The 22,735-nt window shown below is 35.7% G+C and overlaps 1 protein-coding gene across 6 annotated transcripts in view; it reads right to left on the bottom strand.

The window, feature by feature from the left end:
- ARHGAP15 (Rho GTPase activating protein 15) overlaps window positions 1-22,735 on the bottom strand; it is a 344,865-nt gene that overhangs the window by 87,148 nt on the left and 234,982 nt on the right. For all 6 annotated transcript variants that reach the window (XM_062637715.1, XM_062637716.1, XM_062637718.1 and 3 more), the window contains one exon: window positions 20,506-20,583. In XM_062637715.1, coding sequence (XP_062493699.1) covers window positions 20,506-20,583 — 78 coding nt within the window. The remainder of the gene's footprint in view (window positions 1-20,505; window positions 20,584-22,735) is intronic.

The raw sequence follows: 22,735 nt of genomic DNA, 5'->3' as shown, positions 1-22,735 counted from the left end.
ATTTCTTCCATGCTTTGCCACTGACAGTCTGTGCAGTCCCAGCTGCTTGTTTGTGGTCATCTTCAAAGGAGATTAAGGAAAGCTCTGGAAGCAGACTAGAGAAGGACACCAAACATGCACAGGTGGGATCCAAATCTCCTGTCTGCTAGTGCATTGTCCTGTCCCAGCCAGGACCATATACAGCAACCATTCACCTAAAATCTGAATGTGAGCATAGCATTTGCAGGTCTACCATGTGCATCAGGAGGTATTGATGCCACAGCGCTGAAAGTAAGGATTTCCTCCAGAACATGCTGAAATGCCTTGTCCTTAGCTTATGTGCTTTTCTCAGAAAAAAGGAATTACCTCTTGCCTCTCTATAGTGTAGCTTACCTATATGTAAAATGAAGACAGTGCTTGCCCTCTAGGGCTATAGAGATTTTTCGTTAAACAAAAGGTTCTTACCCTTAATCAGACATCTCTCACTTGATAAGTCCATGGGAAATCCTTCTGTTCAGGAACAAACTTGACACCATGACAAATGAATCAGCTTCCTAATCATTTTGCCTTTGGAAACTATTTTCTTTGGGAATAGGTATTTATGAAGTACTAATATTAAAAAAAAGCAAACAACACCCCCCCCCCCCCCAAAAAAAAAAAAAAACATAAAAACCCACAACAAACAAACAACCAAAACAAACAAACAAAAAACTAAAAAAAACTTTAACCACAAATCTCCATGTTTTTATCACTGCTGATGTTCCTCCTTCACATTAAATATTTCCTGCAATTTTATTCTACTGGGGATTCTGCCTTGGGGGATTAGTTGCATATTTTGTCTATTTTACAGAATATTGCAAACTGCAAAGTGTTCAGTTCTAGTATGGGGGTAAGGATGTGTGACAGAAGATGGGATAGGTGTGTGGAAACTATGGGATGAGTATGGGGCAGGCCTTCATCACATTTCATCTCTGAACCCCAACTCCTTCCTTCTGTAGATGCAGCAGTGTGTGAGAGGAGGAACCCCATCACTGTGGGTTTAGTCTCCTGCCACAAAGAACTAAGCATTGATCTTGCCAGATACTGAACACCTTCTGTACGTACAAGGACTTTAACATGACTTAAGAAGCTCAGAAATATTAAGGTGGCATTGAGAATCACACAGGATCAACATCTGTTTTAAAGCCAGTGGCTTACTTTTAAATGGGAGTTGGTAAAGACAGGCAAGAGATTTTTAAAAAGTAAAATCTCAGTAATTTCACCAAAATATTATCTATTTGTGGAACAAACAGGTGCTGAGCCAGTTAATTCTTAGAGTATCTAAATTCCACCTTCCTTTCCCACTCACAGAATCTGCTTTAAAGAAAAATGCCAAACTAATATAGGAATTATAGTTCTTACAGTATCTTCTGCCAGACTAAGAAGGTACAGAGAATATCCTGAGAAATTTGATTCTTAGGAAAATATTAAGTCCAGTTTTGACAGTTAAGTGTCCACAAAATTAAGAGAAATATCCAAAGATTTGGCATCTGACTTGAACGAATTTTGAATTCTGGCCCTCAGACAGAAAGCAGCGGTATGCATGTGAAATATGCTTTTTTTCCTCCTTAGCAAAATGTACCAGTGGACCAAATAGAGACAGAAGAGATTTCAAATATAGCACACTCTTTTTCACTGATGGGTACTCTTGGATACATTTTCTGTTCTAGCACCAACCTGTGGGAGGTGATCTGAGGCTGGTGTTTGAAGTCAAATGAAATTGGGCCAAGTTTATTCATTTTCCAAATCGTGATCTCTGAAATGTCCTCTCATTCCTATTCCTCCTGTACCATCATTCTTCTTGGGTTTTGGCTCTTCCCCAGCCCTGCTTCCCCCACCTCTCCCAGTGTGCTCCTGAACACAAGGCTTGCACCATGATGGCTTCCCCAGGGAAACCTGGCTGATGGGACTGAAATACAAGCTAAGCACAGGAATATCTTAAGTATTTTACTCTTCAGAAGCACCAGAGACCCTGGAATAATTACAAAACCTCCTGGGTACACCCGTGCCCTGCTCAGCTCCTCCTCCTCCATGACTTTGTGGTGTACACAACTGGGCAGAACTTTCTCACTCCTCAACATGATTTTCCTACATCTAATGATGGCAAGACCCTTCTGATACACCCTTTTCAGCCCCATCCTGTATTGTTTTCTTCCTCTGCTCCATCACATTTGCCATTTGCCTTCCCAGTTCCCATGTAGGCTCTATTGTTCTTTAGTAAGGGGATGGTTAATCATGAGGCAATTACATTTAACAGTCTCAGTCAGTTGTTTGGATGGCTTCAGCACAGTGAACGACAAGATGTTGCCTTCCATGCTCAATGCCTCTTAAAAAATGCTTTGCACTGCCCTACCCTCTCATTTTGACTTGATGGTTGCACTTCACTGTCCCCTGAATGGCATATACACAACTGAAGCTGTGTTATAAACTGGGTCACTGAACTGATCTAGGTTAAAAATATCCCAGATATTCTTTAATGAAGTGTCAACAACTATTCTCAGGCTGAAGAGCGACTCAAATACCTCCAAATAATCTTGCTTACATATGCAAAAAAGTATGCCTTAATCTATAATGTATTTATAATATAGAGTTCAACATTTGACCTGAGCGTATCCCACTCTGTCACACAGACAAAGGAAATAAAAATGTGTTGCTGTAATTTCCTTGACATCAAAAAAACCCAACCAAACAAGAAACCTCGCACATATATGTCTAGGTCAATATATATGATAATGTAAAACAATGAGTTAGAGTTTTCATGGCCATGTTGAAACTCATCTTCTTAGTTCTAAAACTGCAGCACATAAATGTGATTTTTTTAATATAGCTGTCAAAATTTAATAAATTAATACATCCTTAAAACTTAATTGATTAAAAATTCTACTGACTTTCTATAGAGTTTGGAATAAGAAGTCTTCACAGCAAAGCTATGAACACTTCTTAAGAAAAACAACATAATGATGATTATTATTTGTTTTTATTGGTGGTGGTAGTTTTATACTGTATTGTTATTATTAAAAGTGGTAGTATCACCATATGGATTATTATAACCACAGTAGTGACAAGATGCCCTAATAAGATCCATGCCTATTGTGGCATGCATTATAAAAGCACATAGTGAGAGTTAGAAAAAGTTTATAATCTAACCACTTAAGGCATACAAAAGGTGCAGTAATAAACAGAGGTACAGTGATGATCTAACACAAGAGCCCAAAGAGTAAACCAGTGTTAAGCCTCAGATATCCAGAGTTAGCATCTCTTTAAACACAGACTTGTTTGTCTATACAAATATATATGTATTAACATATGTAATAACACATTATCCAGTTTGAAGATTGTATACCTGGGTTAAAAAGAAAAAGGGAAAACCTTTGTTTTGGTTGTTTTCCTTAGATAAAGGATATATTAATCAAAACTGGACAGCTAAAAGTGATACAACACAGAACAAACTACGACTGAGCTTTGCTGGTGACTAACTTCAGTCAAAGCAATGTGCAAACCACAACACATTAAAAAAAAATAAATTCATAGAATAACTGTTTGTAGGATCTGATCACAACTCCAGCAAGCAATGGCAATGTATTTCCTACTGGGATATGGAGAGCAAATAAAAAACTTGGTGGTATTCCAGCTGACAAAGACTCTGGTTAAAAAAAAAGCAGACAATATGCATTTTGTAGCACAGAGACATTACTTTCAGCTCTTATAACTAATCGTTACGTATCACAGTTCTGAAAGCCTCTTATGTTTTTCGTATTTTATAACAGTTAACTATGAAACAAGAAAGAATAGTAACTTATTTTTTATTTTTCTTGTACTTAGATTTTAATTTTTATTATAATATAAATGCTTTCTATAATTGGCATTATGTACTTTTTCTTACATTTACTTTTTAGGTGCCTTACAGACGGTTTAATTGGTGGGGCTGCAATAATTACTGTTTTAAAATGAAAATATTTTTTGATTTGTTCATATTTAAATAGTCCAGATATTTCAGCCTCATTTACAGATGTGAACATGCCCAAAATATTTCAGCAGCTTAAGCCTGTTTTCTGTATTGCATTTAAACAGTCAAATTTTGAGAGCTGCTTTTTGTCTGAAAGTTATTTAAAGTCCCATCTTGTCATTAAGTTGGACTGTGAGAAATCTAAAGTTCAGGTTCGCACATGCCAGTTAATAATTTTAAATTCTAGAACAGAAGAATTAAAAATTAAGACTTACATTGCCTAGAAAAAAAAACAACAGTTATTTTTTAATAAATGGAAAATAACTTAGTCCAAAGTGGAACTGTGAGATTTTTAGCAAATAAGTTATTGCTATAGAATTCAGTCCAAATTTGTAAAAAATACACAAAATGACATATAGCTGCAAGATCACATTGCTGTAAAGATAAACTGTGAGCTCTGCACAGCTATTGCTACCAAACGTTGCTTATCAGAGCTTTAAATTCTCCTCCCAAATTTGAATAGACTACAGAGCTAACAGTGTTACTGAGGAGCAGCATCAAAATATGTGACTCCTGGGTCTAAAAACCACAGTTACTTTAGCTTCTCCTAGGAACTGAGGTATTTTTTAAAAAGTTGAATACAGTAAGTAAATAAATAAATACATTATCTACCTTCATGACCTTTCTTTTCTTGAAAACAAACAGCGTTCATCATTTGTAATTTGACTTTCCATAAAAGTAACAGTTCATAAAAATCTGTGAAATTACTACCGGGACAAACAAATTAAACAATGACAATGTAATAAAATGAAACTGCTGTTGTACTCCTATAGTAGAAGAACTACTTCTTCGCTGGGACTAATACATCTTGCAGAAAACAATTTTAAATAATGTAGAACATATGGATTCGGTTTTTATTATTCTTCTAAAAGAAGACAATTATATTTATGTGATAAACTGTTCAGTGTTAGTAGCATAATGTTTATATTACTGGCCACTTAAATAGTCTTTGGCATAGTTTTATAAGGAACAGAAGCCTCCAGATCTTTTGAAATCCATCTTACAAAGTAAGTCCTGTCTGTTACTGGAATGCAATGGTTGTGCGTAGTATTCTTGCTGGAAAAAATATACTGCAGGTAATCTCATTGTTAAGCTGCATGCTTGAAAAACTTTCTGATGTTTTAGTTACAATTTATGTGGCATTTTAGGGTTTTCCAATGAAAAGTATGACAGCTTTATAGCTGTCAGGAAATAAGAGGGGGAAAAAAAAAAGCAACTTCCAATTTTAAGTTTTTGGAAATTAATGATCATGATGTGCTGTTTTCTATAGTAAACCTTTCCAAGGTGTTTTTTCTTAATCTCCTTACTTTTATAAGCAGCTAGCTTCTGAACTCTCTTATTTTGCTGGGAGATTATATTTAAAGAAAGAGTTTCAGGTAGTTTTCAAGGAGCTATTTTTTGTCTCCATTTTATTCCAGATAATTTTCAAGAGGATTACATAGAAACCATAGAAGTATTTATCTCATTATCTTCCACTCCTTCTGAGGCAAAATTGCATGCATTTGAAATAGGAATGTGTTACCAAACAAGTTTTTTCTGTTGCTGCTGTGTACAAAAGTTTTTATTGTAAACATTGCTAGCAGCAGCCTTTCTGCTTTGCTGAGATTCTGCTATCCTCTTGTGTCATTCAGATAACATGATCATTTGGAAAAATTATGCAGGGTGAGGAAATGCACCTATTCATGTTAATCAAAAATGAAAGAAGGGGAAAAGAAATAGTATCAGTTTGGGGAATGTTACTGTCCTTATTTTTCACCCCTGAAATACAAGTTTAGTGTTTTAAATTCTCCACTTCTCTGTTGCTTTAAAAGTTGGGGTTGCTAACAAAAGATAAAGAGTGTAACCTATTGGAAGTGAAATCTGCATGTTCAGTTAATTTGGGATTTATTAACCCAGTAACTAGACTTGCAACAGTTCTAAAATCATTTTGACTGAAGACTTGAGAACCGTACAAGAGGATGGCTACCCCCACCCCCATCCTTAAAAGAAAACCTGTGCCTGCTGCTTCCAATTTAGTGCAATCATGCCTCTTACTGGCCAATACAAGATGCAGCATTAGCTGTCACATGCAAATGAGTATTCATGGAGACTTTCAGATGTGAAATAAAGAATAAAGACATGCATTCTGTGAATAATTGTTTTCTGTTATAAAACTGGATCCAAAAGGAAGTGCCATATCACCCAGAGTCTATAGCCTTTTTATGGTTACAATCTGCTGTTGAAGCCAGATATTAGAAATGAAGTGTGGATGGAGGACTCCAGTTTCCCGTGCTGTCAATCTTTCACAGTACTACATTTGCTTAACAAGATATAATCCAACCCATATTTGTGTTTCTTGCTATCTCACTTTCTCTTCCAACTGGGACTTTTAAATGCATAGGGATGCATAATAAAGCTGTCCACTTTCTATTAGCTTTTCTTATACAAAGCCTGACCTAAATTCTTTGTTTTCAGCAGCACAGATACACAAAATTACACAGCAGTAAGAGTTTTACTGCAAACATGAAGTCTTTCAAATCTCTCTAATATCACTCACCAAGATGAGAAAGAATACCTTAAACATTTAAGGCCTATTTGGACACAGGGTGAGGAAAACAAACCAAAACCAAACCCCAATAAGAACAAAACAAAAAGAACCCAGCAAGTTGTATGCAGATACGTGCACAGATTTGTGGAACTGTGAATAGCTGAGCTGAATTCAGACACACACACCTATTTGTTGAGACTGCAGCCATAAAGTCTGATAGAAACCAGCCATCAATTTGTATTTATATTAAATCATGGCATTATGTGTCCCTATCTTCTGCTCAAAGAACCGCAAAAGCTTGGTCCAATAGTACGAAGAAAGTAAGCAGATGCATGAATTGCAGCACCTTCGTGGTGAACTGGAATAGACAAACTGTAGGAAGTAATTTGGTAAATTCAAACTTGGCCAAGATGGAACCAGAGGTGGATAAAACTGGTTAGCTGTCAGGAAGAACAAATGCTGAGAATAAATGCTGCCTTCACTGTGAGGTGCAGGCATGTATGGAGGTTCAGCAATGGGGAAATAACTTCTTGTAGGTAACTCAGTGGCTTGGTTTATGTTTAAACTGAAAACTAACGAATTGCAGCTCAGTAAGAGCTTCTCAGCAGGCAGGATGAGGCCCTGCAGGAATCCCAGAGGTAGTCAGAGGGCTGGGAGGCATTACATTCTTCCCTTATTCTAACATAAATAATTCTTTTTTGCTCTGTTTACTACATACCTTTACTCTTCAAGAGCAATCTCTTGAAACACAGGCACACACATGAAAACGCACTGAAGAAACTAATCACTGATATCATTACAACTGATACAATTACAGAGGCTTAAAACTGCAAGGGGGAATTTGAAAATGTTTCACTCCAGTCCTGTAAGGGAGAATGCCTGCCTACAGGGGCTGAGCACAGTGACCATCCCATGACTGTCTGCTTGTTCCTGTAAACCACAGTGACAGGAACACAACTGGTTCTTTGTAGCTTCTAGTTTGTATTGTGTCTCCTAAGGGATCTGAAAAGAGGAGGACCCTAGAGATATGGCGAAGGATTTCAAACAAAAAGATTTGGTTTGTATTCCTGAATCATCACAAACTTCCTTAGGCATGTTACCCAGCTCCTCATTTTCCTACTTACCAAATTTAGTTAGTAATATTTTGATATCTCACAGAGATGTTATCACAAGCCCTCCAACATACATAGCTGCTCATATATTATATCGATTTAGTAATTCTCAAAAGCGACTACAAAATACTCAGTGCAGACATATAGCTCCATGGGGCTTAGTGGGCAAAACACAGTGCATGATGATGCATCCCTACAACCACAGGAATAAAACCCAGGACCTCATTCACATGTAAAACATACTTGTAGCTCCTCAAGGACTAGATCCTTTTACTCTGTAGTCCCAGAACAGAGGAATTCAAAGCAGCTTATTTGTAGATCTGCTGCCCACTGCGCAGGAGCCCCTGCACTGAGATTTATCACAGGGGAAACCCACATTTAAGATCTAATTTGGCTTTGCATTATTCTGAGCCCAAAAATTCACTTTTTGGAGGGTGACAACAACCTTATCTGCAGTCTCTGTAACCAGTAGGGACTTGGCAAATGGAGTTTGGTGAAATAGCACAGCACACTGCATAGGAGATGACTATAAATCAACAGATTTTGGCTCTGTTTCTGACTCTGTCACTGATTTACCATGGAAACTTGGGCAAATCTTTTACTCTCCTTATCCTCCATTTTATGTACCCATAATGTAAAGATAATGATGCTGCTTTGCAAGCTCTTTTGATATCTTGATATGTTAAATGCTAAGTGCATTGCATCAACATTAACATCACCCAACTGAGAGGATGCTGTATAGCACTATCCTGGCTGTCCCTAGAAAACAGATTGGTGTGGAGAAAGTGTGCATTTGTTAAGCAGCTTAGACACTGCTCATTCCCATAATACTTCCAGAGCACACAGGAACAAGGTCTGACCTACTAAAACAAAAATGCCATAAGGAGAAAATTGCTAATGTGACCTATTATCGTATTTCCAGTCCAGGAAAACTTCAGGATTGATAGGGATTATCAGTGTTTGTGTGCGTGGTTATTATACTCAGCCACAACCTCACTGCTCACAACTTGTGGTGGAGACCACTTCCATTAGTATGCATTAATCACCATTTTATACACTTCAATTCAGCTATCACTGAAGAGATATTTAGTAGCTACACTTAGTTATATCCTATCACATGTTCTATGTGACTCAATTTTAGAATCAGTTAATTTAAATTACATTCTAGCTCTTGTATTTACAGGACCGTGGTATGTTACAATGTATGTTTTTCACATGCTGCCTAACATGCTTTGTTATTTCACACTTCAATGTTCAATGTTTCTGCTCAAATATGTATCACAACATACACAGTAAAAAGAGTTATGAAAATTTTATTATTAATGCATGCTTTTTTCTCTGCTGGAGATAGAACTTTGTTGTGCATGCTATAAAATGTTAAATATTAGAATTATTTAAAGTTAATAGGATGCCAAAGAAAATGACTAATAATACATTATACAATTAGATGCCTTTCATATGAGTGAATCCATTAACAAAATAAAATACATTCAAACAGAAGAGTTCTGATTTGCAATTTTTAGCAAGAATTGCCCATGTGTAAAGCTTAATTATTTATTCTTTTTTTTCTTTTTCTTTTTTTAACTGCTGGATACATCAGTTTGCAATTATTTGCATTATGTTTGAATGCTTTGTCATGTGGCTCCGATTCAAAAATACATATCTCTAAGTTTCTTTAGCATCTTCATTTATGCAAAGCATTAAACATGGAAAAAACAAAAGTAAGTTTCTTTCCATGGATTCAGAAGGACAGCTGATGGTGTCGCAGTCCCTTGGTATTGCTTTTTCAGCTGGTTTGGGTGTCTTTGTTATCACTCTTTAGCCCAGATGTTCTCATGTAGTTTCACATCTCTAGTTTGCCTTCCCAAGTTCACCCTTGTTTCTCAGTAGGATCAATTTCATCCTGTCCCAGCCATATAGAACTCAAATCCAGCATCATGAAGCTTTACCTGAAATTATTCAGATGCTGTAGCATATTGGTTTTCTGAGCACTGGCTACTACTTCTTTTGAAACTAGCTATCTTGTCTCCTCAGCTGATGTCAACATTATCCCTGAAAAAAACACTGAGCAAGCAGCTAACTTTTCTTACACCAAAAATAGCTTTTTCCAACAAAGTAATAATATTGCTATTTTTCTCCTGTATTTTCCTTTTCTTTTTACATTGATGATCTGTCTCTAGAAAAGCATCCAACATCAGCTAAAGAAAGTTCTACAGTGAGCAAGTAATCTCCTCACATCCATCTTCTCTTCACTGCTGCTCTACGTAATTAAGTCATTTTCAATCTTCTGTATCATAAGCACATAATGTTGGTTGATGGAAATGTGTTTTGAAATCCCTGTTTGTTTGGGTTTTAATTATCTGATTATATCGGGGGAAGGAAATAATAAAAAAAATCTCTTTATTATACTACAATAGGTAAAAATCCAGCAATAGTGCTCCAACATTTTTATTATTTATTTTTTTTTTAGGGATTTTTTTCCACCTTTTAATAGTCTACAAGGTCCAGTCCTTACAGCTCATGGTATTTAAAAGTGTGATGAAACAATTGTATCCACTTCTGGTAATGTAATTTTTAAACCAATTTCAAGTTAAAGATGCCTCTGCTTATAATCTACACTCAGCTTGCGAGAGATAAGGAATGCTGTGTTTCGCTTCTGCTGAGGTTTATATTAGAATTTTGGCATAACCTAACTCCAGGCCACTGTCACCCCAAAAATACCTCATGCCCATATGTGCCCTAGTGTCAGCCGACGGAGAAACTCCTGAATGAGCCAAGTCTTCTACATTATGTCAGCTGGTAATAAGGGAAAAAGAAAAATTGTGCAATTGGAACATGGAAAAGGATTATAAACTAGCAGATTTTGCTGCATGATGGACATTGCATGTGAAGTAGAAGGACAAAAATGTTTTGAAATATATGTGCTGTAATATTCAATTCTCCACATCCTGATTATGTCAAAATCGTACCATAGTTATGCTGTATAAATAAAAATAGAAGTTAAATGAAGAAGAGACAATGTGTTCAAATTAGAACCACGGATTCATAGGTTGATTTCAAAAGGCATGGTTCTCACAACTCCCCCTGAGCTGTTTGCCTATGAGAAGGGTTTTGATTAGGCTCAGATGATTATAGTAGAGTTTGGAAACAGGACCTTTGATCCCAAGAGATCTGAACAATCCCTGTTTTACTGAGAACAGGCATACCACGGACTGAATAGTGTTAATGTTGAGAGGAGAGCTGAAAACTCAAGTGAGAGCTGTGCTACATTCTCACTTTTAAGATTCTGGTACCATGCATAACCTTGAAATTAAAATACAGTGTGACTACCTCTCTAAGTATTTAAATTAATATGTTTAATAATCCCAACAAAATAAGTATAAAGTATAAATTAAGACTTAGAAAAGAAGGAGAAAGAAATGTCTTTCTATATTTATGTATGTAGCATGTATTTGTTCAGGACAATGGGGTAAAACTATTTTCAACATCAAGATTTCATAAAGCTTATTTTAAATTTTTTTTTTTTCCTCACTAAATGCATATATAATATTTTTAATACACCTATTAAGGGAAAAAAACAATAGTGTAGCCAAGAAAAATTATTAATTCGCCTAATTATAGGCATCTAATGCTTCTTAAATGCTCTAAGACATCTCACTCAGCTTCTGGCACTCAATTTCCAAAGGCACAAATCCACTATATACCCCTCTACTAGACCTGCCAGCATCATGAGGATGATTCGGATACTCAGCATCCACCCAAATGGCACTAAATACTAATTCAGTTAACTGCATCCAGATGAAAATGTCCAAAGAAGAAAATGCTTTTCAGAAAAGTGATAATTTGCTCATACAAAAAAAAAAAATCAAAGATTTTTTTACAATAATATTAAAAAAAAAAGAAAACTAAAATAGTCAGGAATATTCCATTTTAAGTCCATATGGTTCGTTAAAAAAATATGTTATGAGTGACTTAAAATTTTTTTAAGAATGTTAATTTATTTTCAGAAGGAATATATTTCTAAGAAAATTGTATCCACAAATGAGTAAACTCAAAGTTTCCAGCCATCACAGAAGATGATGGGTTTCTCCTTTCTGCTAGATTATCTTACTTTTATGTTTTCGAGTTTGATGCCCAGTAATGTCCCAGTTTGGTCCCCAGCACTCTTTACCTCCCATTAAAATAACCAATCGAGTTCAACAGTTAAATGCATTACCAAAGCCTCCCCCAACCAAAACTGCTCACTACTGACAGCAGTGGTACCTGCCACAGCATTTAGGGTTTTCCCAGTTCTCAGTGTGCAGAAGACCACAAATACCATGATAAAACTTTATTCTACAGTGTGGTAACTTCCTATCCCATGCCACTCTGCGTAATATTATGTAATGTATAATGTCGTATAAGTGGATGTACATCACCCTTTTTGTTGCAGACCCTATTGCAAGTTCATATTTGTCAGCTAATATTACATACAAACCACGGAATTACAGACATTGACCACAGGGGAAAAAACAGTCCAGACATTAGGCTACACCATGATCTTATAAGATATTGAGCACAACCAACTAGCATCAGCTATGCAGCTTAGTTCTCTAGGGTATCCATCTCCTTGCAGTACAAGATCATCCCACATAAAGTATCTGTGACACTTAGTTTATCTATAAATAAGCCTGGCAAGCTCCAGCTCCTGGAGATTATTCCATCATCCTAAAATTCCTAGGTACAAAGTTTCCCTGTTAATACTTTTAACAAACTACTTGATAAATTATTTCCTTTCCTTGTTATTTTGGAGCTCTGTGGAATGGCATTTCCTGTAGCATTACTATTAGAACAACAAACCCAAACAAAGAGTCACCCATGACAACGATAAGCATCCCCCAAAAAAGGCAATCTCTTGCTACAGCATACACAACTACAGTCCTTCTCAGCTCCTAAATAACACTCCTTGAGGGGTTATCAAGAAGCTTTTCAGCTTCTTGAAGTGTTACTAAGGAAAAAACTATTGTAACGCAAATAGTGCTGTGGTTAGAAGAGAAATAAAAGACACGTTTTAAATGCTTGATCATACAATACATGCCATAAAATCAATGCTATGCTTGTGGCTGACCACACGAACCTAGTTTGCTACCTCTTCTGCCCCATTCTACCAAATTATTCATTGCACCATTGAAAAGAAAAACATGGCAATACCATTGGTAAGAGAAATTGTACTGTGTCTAGAGATACAGATTGGACAAATTAGACTTAATTCTGATTATCTTTCTCTTTTTTTTTTTCTTCCCTTCACACTGAAAAAGAGTTATATTAGAAAAACATTAATATTCTAGCTCTAGCACCCCTTTTTTTATATGATTCACATTATTTATAAAACAATTCAAAGCACTGGTTGTAAAAATTAGTATTTTTATCAAGTTTCATCACCTGACTTACATTTATATATTACTCTTTGGGGTACTATGCTTCCCTACCTTTTCCTCTGGAAAGAGAAAGGCAAGATGTGGAAACCACACCTTCTTTTGAATGATTATTTTTATTATTTTAAGATACAGAACAACATTATCATTATTATTATATTATAATATCTTAATATCATTATTAATAATAATAATGGTAATGATGTTCTGTATCTTAGAATACACATTCAGGCAGAGAGGAAAAAGGAAGAACTTATATCAGTAACATGCGCATATTTGATTCACCAGCTACTGTGGCCTCAGTTAAAGTATTCTGTTGTCAGAGTTTTAAAGCTTGGAAAAAATAAAAATAAACAAACAAAACAAAACAAAAAAGAAAAGAAAGCAAAACAAACCAATGAAGCAGAAAAAAAACAAACCCAACAACAAAACATAGGAATTCTTGGCTACAGCTTAGAATACGCAGGTCTTAACCCAGAAACAAGCTGTCTTATAATTATTTCTGGAAATTGCTTCAGTCCATTTTATTTTCTGTGCTTGCCTGAGAAGTGTGAAAAAGAAAGAAAAAACTATTTTTGACTCAAGGCTTTTAAGATATTTTGGTTCTTAGTTAGCAACTAACCCAGTTTTAGCCTGGTATTTCCAACATGAGCTGGTTTCTCAGTGAGACTGGTTACATGAGTAACAGCTGGCAGAAGTGAAGAAGGCTTTGCTGTCTGGGCCATACTTGATCACATGGAGAATGTGACCAAGGCTGGAGGTTGGCTTTAAGGTTAGATCTCAATCAAAATACATTCATGTGTTTCTAAGCATATTTGCCTGAAAAATCTGATCAGTAACCTCCAAAAACCTCCAAAAATGAACAAGGATACAATGGGACATTGCAGTAATGCATATGAACAAGAAATCAAGGACCTGCAAATAAAAAGCAAAGTGAGGTCAAGAGAGAATCAATCCCTCTTCCACAACTCCTTCTTTTCCCAGTGATCCTTACTGCAATTTTAAAATAAAGCCCACAATGATCCTGTTGGACCTTCATGTTTGTAGCTGTTCTTGGAAAGCTGGCAGCTGACAGAGATCTGCTCTCCTCTTTCCACAGAGCCTTCAGAGCCTTTGTTAACAGCAAGACCAGAGTTTCTGGCTTCCTTTGAAATGGACGTATTAGGTCAATGGAAATACTTGGGTATTTTCAAATGGGGAGTTTTGTTTGTTGTTCCACCACGCCACACCCCTCCCTTTTTCTTAGTATAAAGAAATAAAACCATAAAAAGGAGCTGCTTCTCATTCTTTTCCCCCCTTCCAATTCCTCCTCACTTGCCCCCCTTTCCCCCTTTTTTTTTTTTTTTCCTTCTAAATGCTTGCTTCAAAACCACCCAGCCCATTTGTGTTGACCTGGTGACTCTTTTTCAAAGGCAGTTTCAGTCTTGTGTCAGCTTCACAGGCTCTGCCCTCCATGACAGAGCTGGCCGGGAAACCACTCTGGTTCCTGGTAGCTGAGGCTCAGACATATGGTCCCAGTAATATAATCAGGAATACTGAAACAAGGAAGAAAAAAAAAAAAAAAGGCAAACACAACACACACACCACCCCCACCCCCCAGATTTGTTCCTTTTTTTCTTATAGTTCATTGATAAAGAACATGTCAGTATAGTGAAGAATCCTGCTGGTTAAAGGTATCATCCTTAAGTAATCATATGGTCTGGGCTCTTACTTGTCAATTAGATTAATCCAAGCCATTTTAGAACAATAAATATAGGTACAGATGGAATATAAACATATTGAAGATTACTGGTTTTGATGGTTGATGTTTATTTAATCAAAAATAAAGTTGCAATGAGGATTTTGCCGGCATTTGAAAAAGACAGAAAAAGTAAATCAGAATATTTCAAAGGAAAGAAAAAAAAAATAATAAAAAAAACCCAAGCCACCATACCACAACCTCCAAAAAATCCCATGGCTAATAAAAAGGCAGTGGTTTTACTTAAAATGCCACCTATGAACTACCTTTAGAGAGGGGATACGGCACCTATAAACTCAAAACACTAGGTATGTTGAAATCCATAAAATTTCCAATTACTGCTTCAGAATTTATTGTGCACATATGGAAAATAATACTTTTAAGAGAGAAAGGGGTTTGTGCCTGGTGCTGTCAATACTGTGAAGGATGGGGTGATTATAAAGCAAATTAACAATACTTTTAAATGTGCATTCACTTATCTTTCCAATTAAATCCTTGTTAAACAACCGCACAGACCATAATGGTGCTTCTGCAAAGCACTGATCAAGACAGTTTTATTGTAATTTTTACTCTGTAACAATTAATCAAGTAGGCATTTTCTTTATTATTAAATTATTTAGTTAATAAATATTTGAAATCAGTTCACATATTTGCGGTTTAAATTTCAATTTTAATTTTTCTTAACCTGAATTATATTCCAGTATATTGTTATAGGAGAAATAACAGAAATACTTTAATTCTTTTTGCCAAAATATTTTTTATTAACTCCAAGTAACATCAGGGTAAGATTAAATTCACTTTTCGCCCTAATGTAGTCACCAATTCAGATATCTTTTCCATGTTCCACAAGAAATGTACATCTCTGCAGCAACAAAATATTTAGCCTTCTTAAAAAGTCATATTTCTCCCTATCCCCCAGCAACCCTCTCTGCCCTTTTACTACATAAGTATAGTAACCAAGCACATAAAACCACAGTAATTGACCTTTGGACTGTACGTGGTGTTTGTTTAATGCACAAGGTATTTCAAACAAAATAACGGATGCAAAGGTCATCTGTACAGCAAATACCAAGCATTTTGCAAACAAAGCATTGGCTATAAAGACAATTAGGAACTCTTGTATTATGTATGAGACAACACTTACTGAATGAGCCGATAAGTATTAAAATTTGTATTTCTATGGTTAGTTTCCCTGAACATATATGCATTAGGACAGATTACTAGTGTTTCAGCAACGTGTTATGAACCCTTTATAATTAATTTAGTACCCACAAAAACTGCTTGTTTGACAGTCATAAAAATTGAATGCCTTTCCAGATACCCAGCAGATTAACACAGGAGGCACAAAGAAAACCTCTACCTCCTTACCCAGGTATCTCTGGTCTTCAAGCACAGAAAGGAATAGAGGATTGCTGCGACAGATGCATGCAAGCAAGACAAGGAACCTGCCAAGTTTAGTACAATTCCTTACCCCATTATATCACAGTGCACATCAACACAACAGCACACAAATTTACACTCATAAACTAACATCCTTGTGGATGAAGAGACTTCCCTTTTCTTGCTTTTCTTTCTCAAGCACTTTTTGCTTCAGTGTTGGCATATTTTATCAGATCAGAAACTATCTCCTGAAAAGTGTCTTCCACCTGTCTCCATTTTCATACAGTGGTACCTTAGCAGCCCTGAGCAGCCCCCACCTGTGACTCTCCCCACCCCTTCCCATGGGCCTGGGGCTTTAGGCCAAAACAACTGATCATTTCAGTAGCATTCTTAAACCCTAGCTAGCACATTTTACATGGCTTAACAAACCCATTTACAGTACTTTATCCTTTTTCCTACAGGTGTGAATGTCAAGTATATCCTTGTAAATATGTGCAAATAAAATAAAATAATAAATGTATTACTGGACCTTGTTTCAAACCAACAAAATTCCTCCAGATTTTTCATAAAATCCCTAACGAATTTTTTTTGTTTGTTTTTTTTTAAGATTGCAACTATTAGATTTAACCAGTAATACAAAAAGCATAAGAGGAATAGACATTTCTGTCTAATGTCTCAGGCTATAATAGAAGCCTTTACCATAGGTTCGTAGGCTGAAATACTGAATTACTTGGAATTTAGTTTCTAAAACCAAAATTCTTTCAGTGCTTGAAGACTAAGAAAAGTATGAATTTCCTGATATCAGTTTGATCTAAACAGCTCCTACTGCTTTTATTCAGTGATTTGAAAAATGATGACTTAGAGTTTCAAAAGTGCCGAGAGATGTTATAGCCTGGTCCTCTTATGATCAAATGATCTTTTCAGCTCTTAATGGGAAAATAAATCACAGATAAAAGATAATCTTGTTGCACAGAAGCAAAAAGGTGTGATATCAATAGACTTTTACAGAAAAAGAAAACTCCATGAAAGGAATAAAATAAATAAGGTAGTTTGTTCTGCTGATGCTTGTGGTGTCAAGGTCAAAGCCCTCTTCAGGAGATGCCTAGCTCAAGAAATAAGAATGAAACACAAAAGTGTATTCAGAGAATTTAAAAAGATACAAAGAGTGAGTTTTTATTATAAACTTATCCTTATCCCCAAAAATCCAGGATTTCAAGGGTCTTTTTAGATTTTTACTATTCTGATTTCTTCCTTAATGATAAAGCTGTCAAATCTTCATTTGTTTTTCTTTCATATTCACCAGTTCTCTCTTGTTTCATTTTTGATGCTGCAGATGACATTAACAGTATAGGAAAAGGAGCCAAATAAAGCTTTGCTATATTATAATTAATGATTATTCTAATTAAAAATACTTTAATATGGCAAGCAGCCTAGAGTGTTTTCTGTGATCTTTAATTTTCAATGTGATACATATTATTTATAGCCTATAAATGTAGGTGTAACACAATGGCAAAGCAAGCAGGAAGAAAGAGCCCATTAAGTATTTGGCCTGTATAAGAACTGATTGCATTGTCAATCTCTACAGTGCAAATAGGCTTTTTCAGAACATTCTTTTTGCATTTATAATTAAATTAAACTTTAACTAAAATAATAATAAAAAACTCGATGGGAAAATCATATGTAGAAATACTGCTTTCCCACGGTTAACTACAGAAAAATAAAGGTACAGGGATTGAGCCAATAATAATTACCAAAAGTGATGTATCGTGAGTGCATTATTAAGCATAATACCACTACAGAGCTTCAGAGGCCTGCTAAATAAGCAGTTTAGGAGCACATAGTAGTTTTCCTAGTAATATTTGTGACTTCATGAAACAGCCAGAAGCTGCTGCTGTCCACAACATCCAATTGACAGGGGATGTCAGGCTCTTAGGGATATTGTGTGGAAACTATTATTGTCCTTCCAAAGACATGTTATAAACACAATAAATTTTCTTATCCCCACATTCCCAAAAATTTTTAATAAAAGAAATGGTTTTTGCAGGTACACTGTGACTAAGTGGGCTCTTTCCTGCTTGCAGAAACCCAGCAGAAAGAAAGGACGTTATTGAAACATCTGAAACAGTGGCCTGTTATCTTATAAGCATTCTTTGTGTCTGTGTTACTTCTTGAATATTCTGATTAAAAATTACTGGATTATTCTTTGGGGACTGAAATGCTAGACTCTTCCATTTTCCCTCATTTTGTGTTAGTACCATCCTTGAGGACTGCAAAGTGGCATTAGGGTTTACAGGAGTTGAACCTTGGCATTTCTTCATGCATTTGCAAAGGCCTAAGGAAAGTACAGGCTAGATATTTTCACTGCTGGTATATTAAAGGACATATAAGGGGTGCTCAGGTGGATAGTAACACTTCCCATTGAAAATCTATTTCATTATGATAAAAATGCAAAAGTACCTTAGTTGTATCTATAAAGACTAACATAAGAAACAGTAATTATCACAACTGATAAGAAGATAAAATAGTTCTCTAGGGATACTAGTTTTCATTGAATTTTCTTTTGTCCCTCAACAGCAGATTTCTTGCACATGCCACTGTCAGAGTGGCTTTCATGTACCACTGACTTCACTTTTATATATTAATGGTAAAGTGGTATAAACCAGCAGAAAAATATGCCTGGTACCTCTGTGCTGCAAAACGCCAGCTTAGACTTCTGTCTAACTTTACAGCATCAGCCCATCTGTTTTAGGTGAAAACTTAAGTAATGTTAACCTAAAGTATGTTAACCTTTGGATGCCATGAGACATGATAGACAGGGCCATTATTTTTATGGCACATTTTTTTTCCTGAGCAAAGATCCTAGGCAGTAAAGAAGGATAGAAAATCCTGGTATTGCCCCTCTGTCTCCAAACAAAATACAGTGCACGGTCTTTTGAAAAGCAACACAGGCAGCATTATCAGCACACAAATACCCAGCAACTATAAATCTAAGTGAAGCCCAGTAGTGAGTCAAAACCATGAGGCTGATTGATAAACAATGATTTATTCAGTTTCACAGAGTTTGCTGGAATCAATACTGATTTCTCATAAACCACATTTAGTCCTCCAGTTTCAGCTAAAAAGAAGTCTAATCTAGAGCAGCTGAGGCGGTGGCAAACACCTACTGCTCCCCTGAAACTTTCTCTAAAGATGTAAATGGAGGCTTGAAGGTGAGAATATTTTTATGTCCTGCATGTTTCAATTTAATGAGAACTTTTAAGTCAAAAGTCTTTGTTTATGTATAGTACAAAACTAACTGAGGAAATTGTTCTCCAACAGCTATCATCTCCAAGAAACCATGTACAAGACACAATATTTAGCAGTTCTGTAATAGTCTCCAGGTAACTTTAAAAGAGTTAACAAAAAGTAGGAGAAAATATTACTAGAGCTTCATATTTATACTTCATTAATTCAAGAGTCTTTAATGCAGCTTAAGAGTTGGGATTTTTCCTAATTTCTGTGAAGCTTAATTTTATTTTCTCATTAAATAGTACCCGGAGGTTCAATATCATCGATATTTGCTGAATTATTAAATCTGGAGATACTTAGTTTTTGCCAAGAGTAGTAAACTATTCAAATATGTGACTGCATTTGTAATTTATTCTAACTAGCCATATCAGCTTCCACACCTGTAACAGTATCTATTGATCAATGTTAGATTCATTTAGGCCACAAATGTGAAAAATGTTCTTTTGTAAATGTGGAAATACTTTCAGGAAATATGTACAAGTTGGTTCTAATTCTGGTTCTCAGGTCCCCAAACTGTTAGTCTTTCAATTTCTCATTTTCTGGGGTAAAATCTTTGCCCTTTGAAATCAGTGGTAAATTCTCCACTGGCTTTCACAGAGGCAGTACTCTACTTTTAGTATTTCCTTTTCAGTTCTTCTCAGCACCTTTTTCTCTTTTGCTGGTTTCCTTTGGATCCCTGCTCTACTTTTGGTTTTGTTTACTTTTCAACATCCAAACAATCTGTTATTTTTCCTCTTTTAATCTTTTTTCCCCCTTCACTTTTATTCTTTGGTTTCCACATATGGGTTAGTTTGTTTCTCAATTCCTGTTTAACTACTATTTTTCTCTGCTTATTCTGCTCTTTTTCTTCTCTCATAGCTGACATTTCCCTCTGTGCAATATCTTTCTACCTTCCCTTTTCTCTCTTTTTGAAAACATGGCTCATCATTCTATGCCACTAATGTATAGCAGATTCTGAAATACTGTCATCTGAGACAGTTAAGTACTAAACAAAACATTACCAGGGTGGAGGAATCACTTACCCTGATTGACAACAAATCGTAACTTCTGTATTGTTGCCAGATTGCCGCTAACTCTGTATATTCCATCAACATCTAGACCTGAAAGAGAAACACGTATTTCATTTTAGATCATATTAGTATTTTTCTTTATGCGTCTGTCAGGGAGCCAGAAGAGCTCTAACAAGTCTAAAGAAGAGTAAGGTAGTGAATGACTGAAAAATAATCCACCTGACAGCAACTGAAGTGCCTCCTGCCTGATTAAAACAACAATGAAAAATAAAAGTGGTAGATTAAGTTAAGTGAATACAAAACACATAACTATAATTATCTTGTAATTCTGTCAGCAGAATACAGTTCTGCAAGGGATTTTGAGTGTGGCAGGAAAGGAAGAGTGAATTAGCTCTCATGCTCATGGAGGAGGGCTGTTTGGGATACACACGGTGCAATGCTAGCTCTGCATAAATGTGGCATGTTTATATTAATAGTGATGGGGAAATTTCTCAGTCTGTGGCCTGGGTTTTCCAGACATGAATTTCTGAGGCTGTGACCTTTCTGAAAGTAAAGCAGTGAGATGCCTACTCTGAAATCATGATTTGCACAAGACTACACACAACTACCATTTCTCTGCTTTATTCTTCATAGCGGATCAGACAAGTTTGAAGATGAAATTAAATATCCCAAATAGCATATGCCCTGGAGTACATTTCTTCATTAATATAGGCCATTCTTTTCAAGGACAACCTGACAGTCTTGTTTCTCCCTGCATATCTACTCAAGGTTTATCTTCTAGGTGAAACTAGATGTCATACTCCTTTTTGTGACATATTATCTCCTACAGCAAGCTCTGCTGATATGACTGTTTAAAATAGCACTTCTAGCCCTGCTTGCATAGATGTAGCATTTTGAAGCACATGGGAACTGCTCTCCTTTTTCAGCAGAATAAGCTGTTGTGCAACAATAACTGAATCTTCATGCTTAAAAATTGAAAACACTAAACTGTACTTTGTCATTTCACATTTAAGACTTGAAAGTACATAAGAAGCTAAGAGAATCTACTCAAAACAAGTTTTTTTTAAAGCTACTCATCATTTGGACTACAAGTTTTAATTAGTTATTGGCAAGCTATCTTAAAAAAAAACCTTTCTCTTGGAAAATGTTAATTTGTCAAACCCAAAAAATTTTCAGGAAATATTTCATGACAGTGTATCTAGGGAGATTTCTTTTCATGATTTGGGGTGAGGAAAAGGTAAATCTGAAACTATAGGAAAGAATGAAAACAAGTCTAAAAGCCCAGAAGGCCTGTTGTAATAACAAATAGGAAGAAGCTGAGTTTCAAGTCCTTGTTTCAAGGATACTTGCATCATGCTTTGGCAAACAAATGGCATAGCCAGTGGACTTGACTGTTTGGAGGTATGCCTCACTATGTTGAAACATTTTAAAAGATTTACTTTTCTTTTTGATACAGACTGAAATCAAATAAAGTTTTTCTTTTTTTTTTTTTTTGCATGTTTGCTTTCTCTCTACAAAAAATACAGTTCTTATGTCTTTTCTCTAGGAACACCTTGATCTGGTTTATGTTAAATAATCTATTTTAAAGATGAATAATAATCCCATATTATGCACTGGTTATCTATGTCTTTTATTAGACGATTTTCTACTCTACACCTGTGAGTGTCCTGCAACATAATACTGAGAGTGATGATTCATTTCATTAAGATCCCCTTTGGTTACAGAAGGATAAGGAAAAATTTTATATGAGAGAAATCAAAAAGGATTTGGTAATCAGAAAAAATTGGAATTTATCCATCTATGGATATATAACATATGAGCAAATGGAAATTACTAAAATGTTTAAGTAAGTAATGCAATTCTATCTTAAATCTGAAGAGTCTCATTCTGTTTTAGAAATGAGAGACCGAGAGCACAAGAGTAATTCCCAGCCTAGGAATGTGGTACTCTCATGGTAAGGAATTAAGAATTGCATCATGTAAATTGAAGTCTAAACCAGAAAGTAAAGAGGAAAAATCAAACAAAAAAGGCCCCGAACAGAATGTTAGCTTTGTTTGGATCTAACTCAATTCAGTTATTAACCTTTTTGGATATATGGAAGTGAAAGCAATACATGTCACTTTTGGTGAAATAACTATGTCTCACATTACTAATAGATTTGGAACCTGCATAAATTATCCAGATCAGATTAAAAATGACAAATTTGTAGATGCTGCATCTTGCAAAATGATCTGGAGTATAC

Source organism: Pezoporus occidentalis, unplaced genomic scaffold (assembly GCF_034315485.1).
Source record: "Pezoporus occidentalis ecotype Australia unplaced genomic scaffold, CSIRO_AGI_Poc_V1 ctg54, whole genome shotgun sequence".
In the NCBI taxonomy this organism is placed as follows: domain Eukaryota; kingdom Metazoa; phylum Chordata; class Aves; order Psittaciformes; family Psittacidae; genus Pezoporus; species Pezoporus occidentalis.
This window is presented reverse-complemented; position numbering and strand designations above follow the sequence as displayed.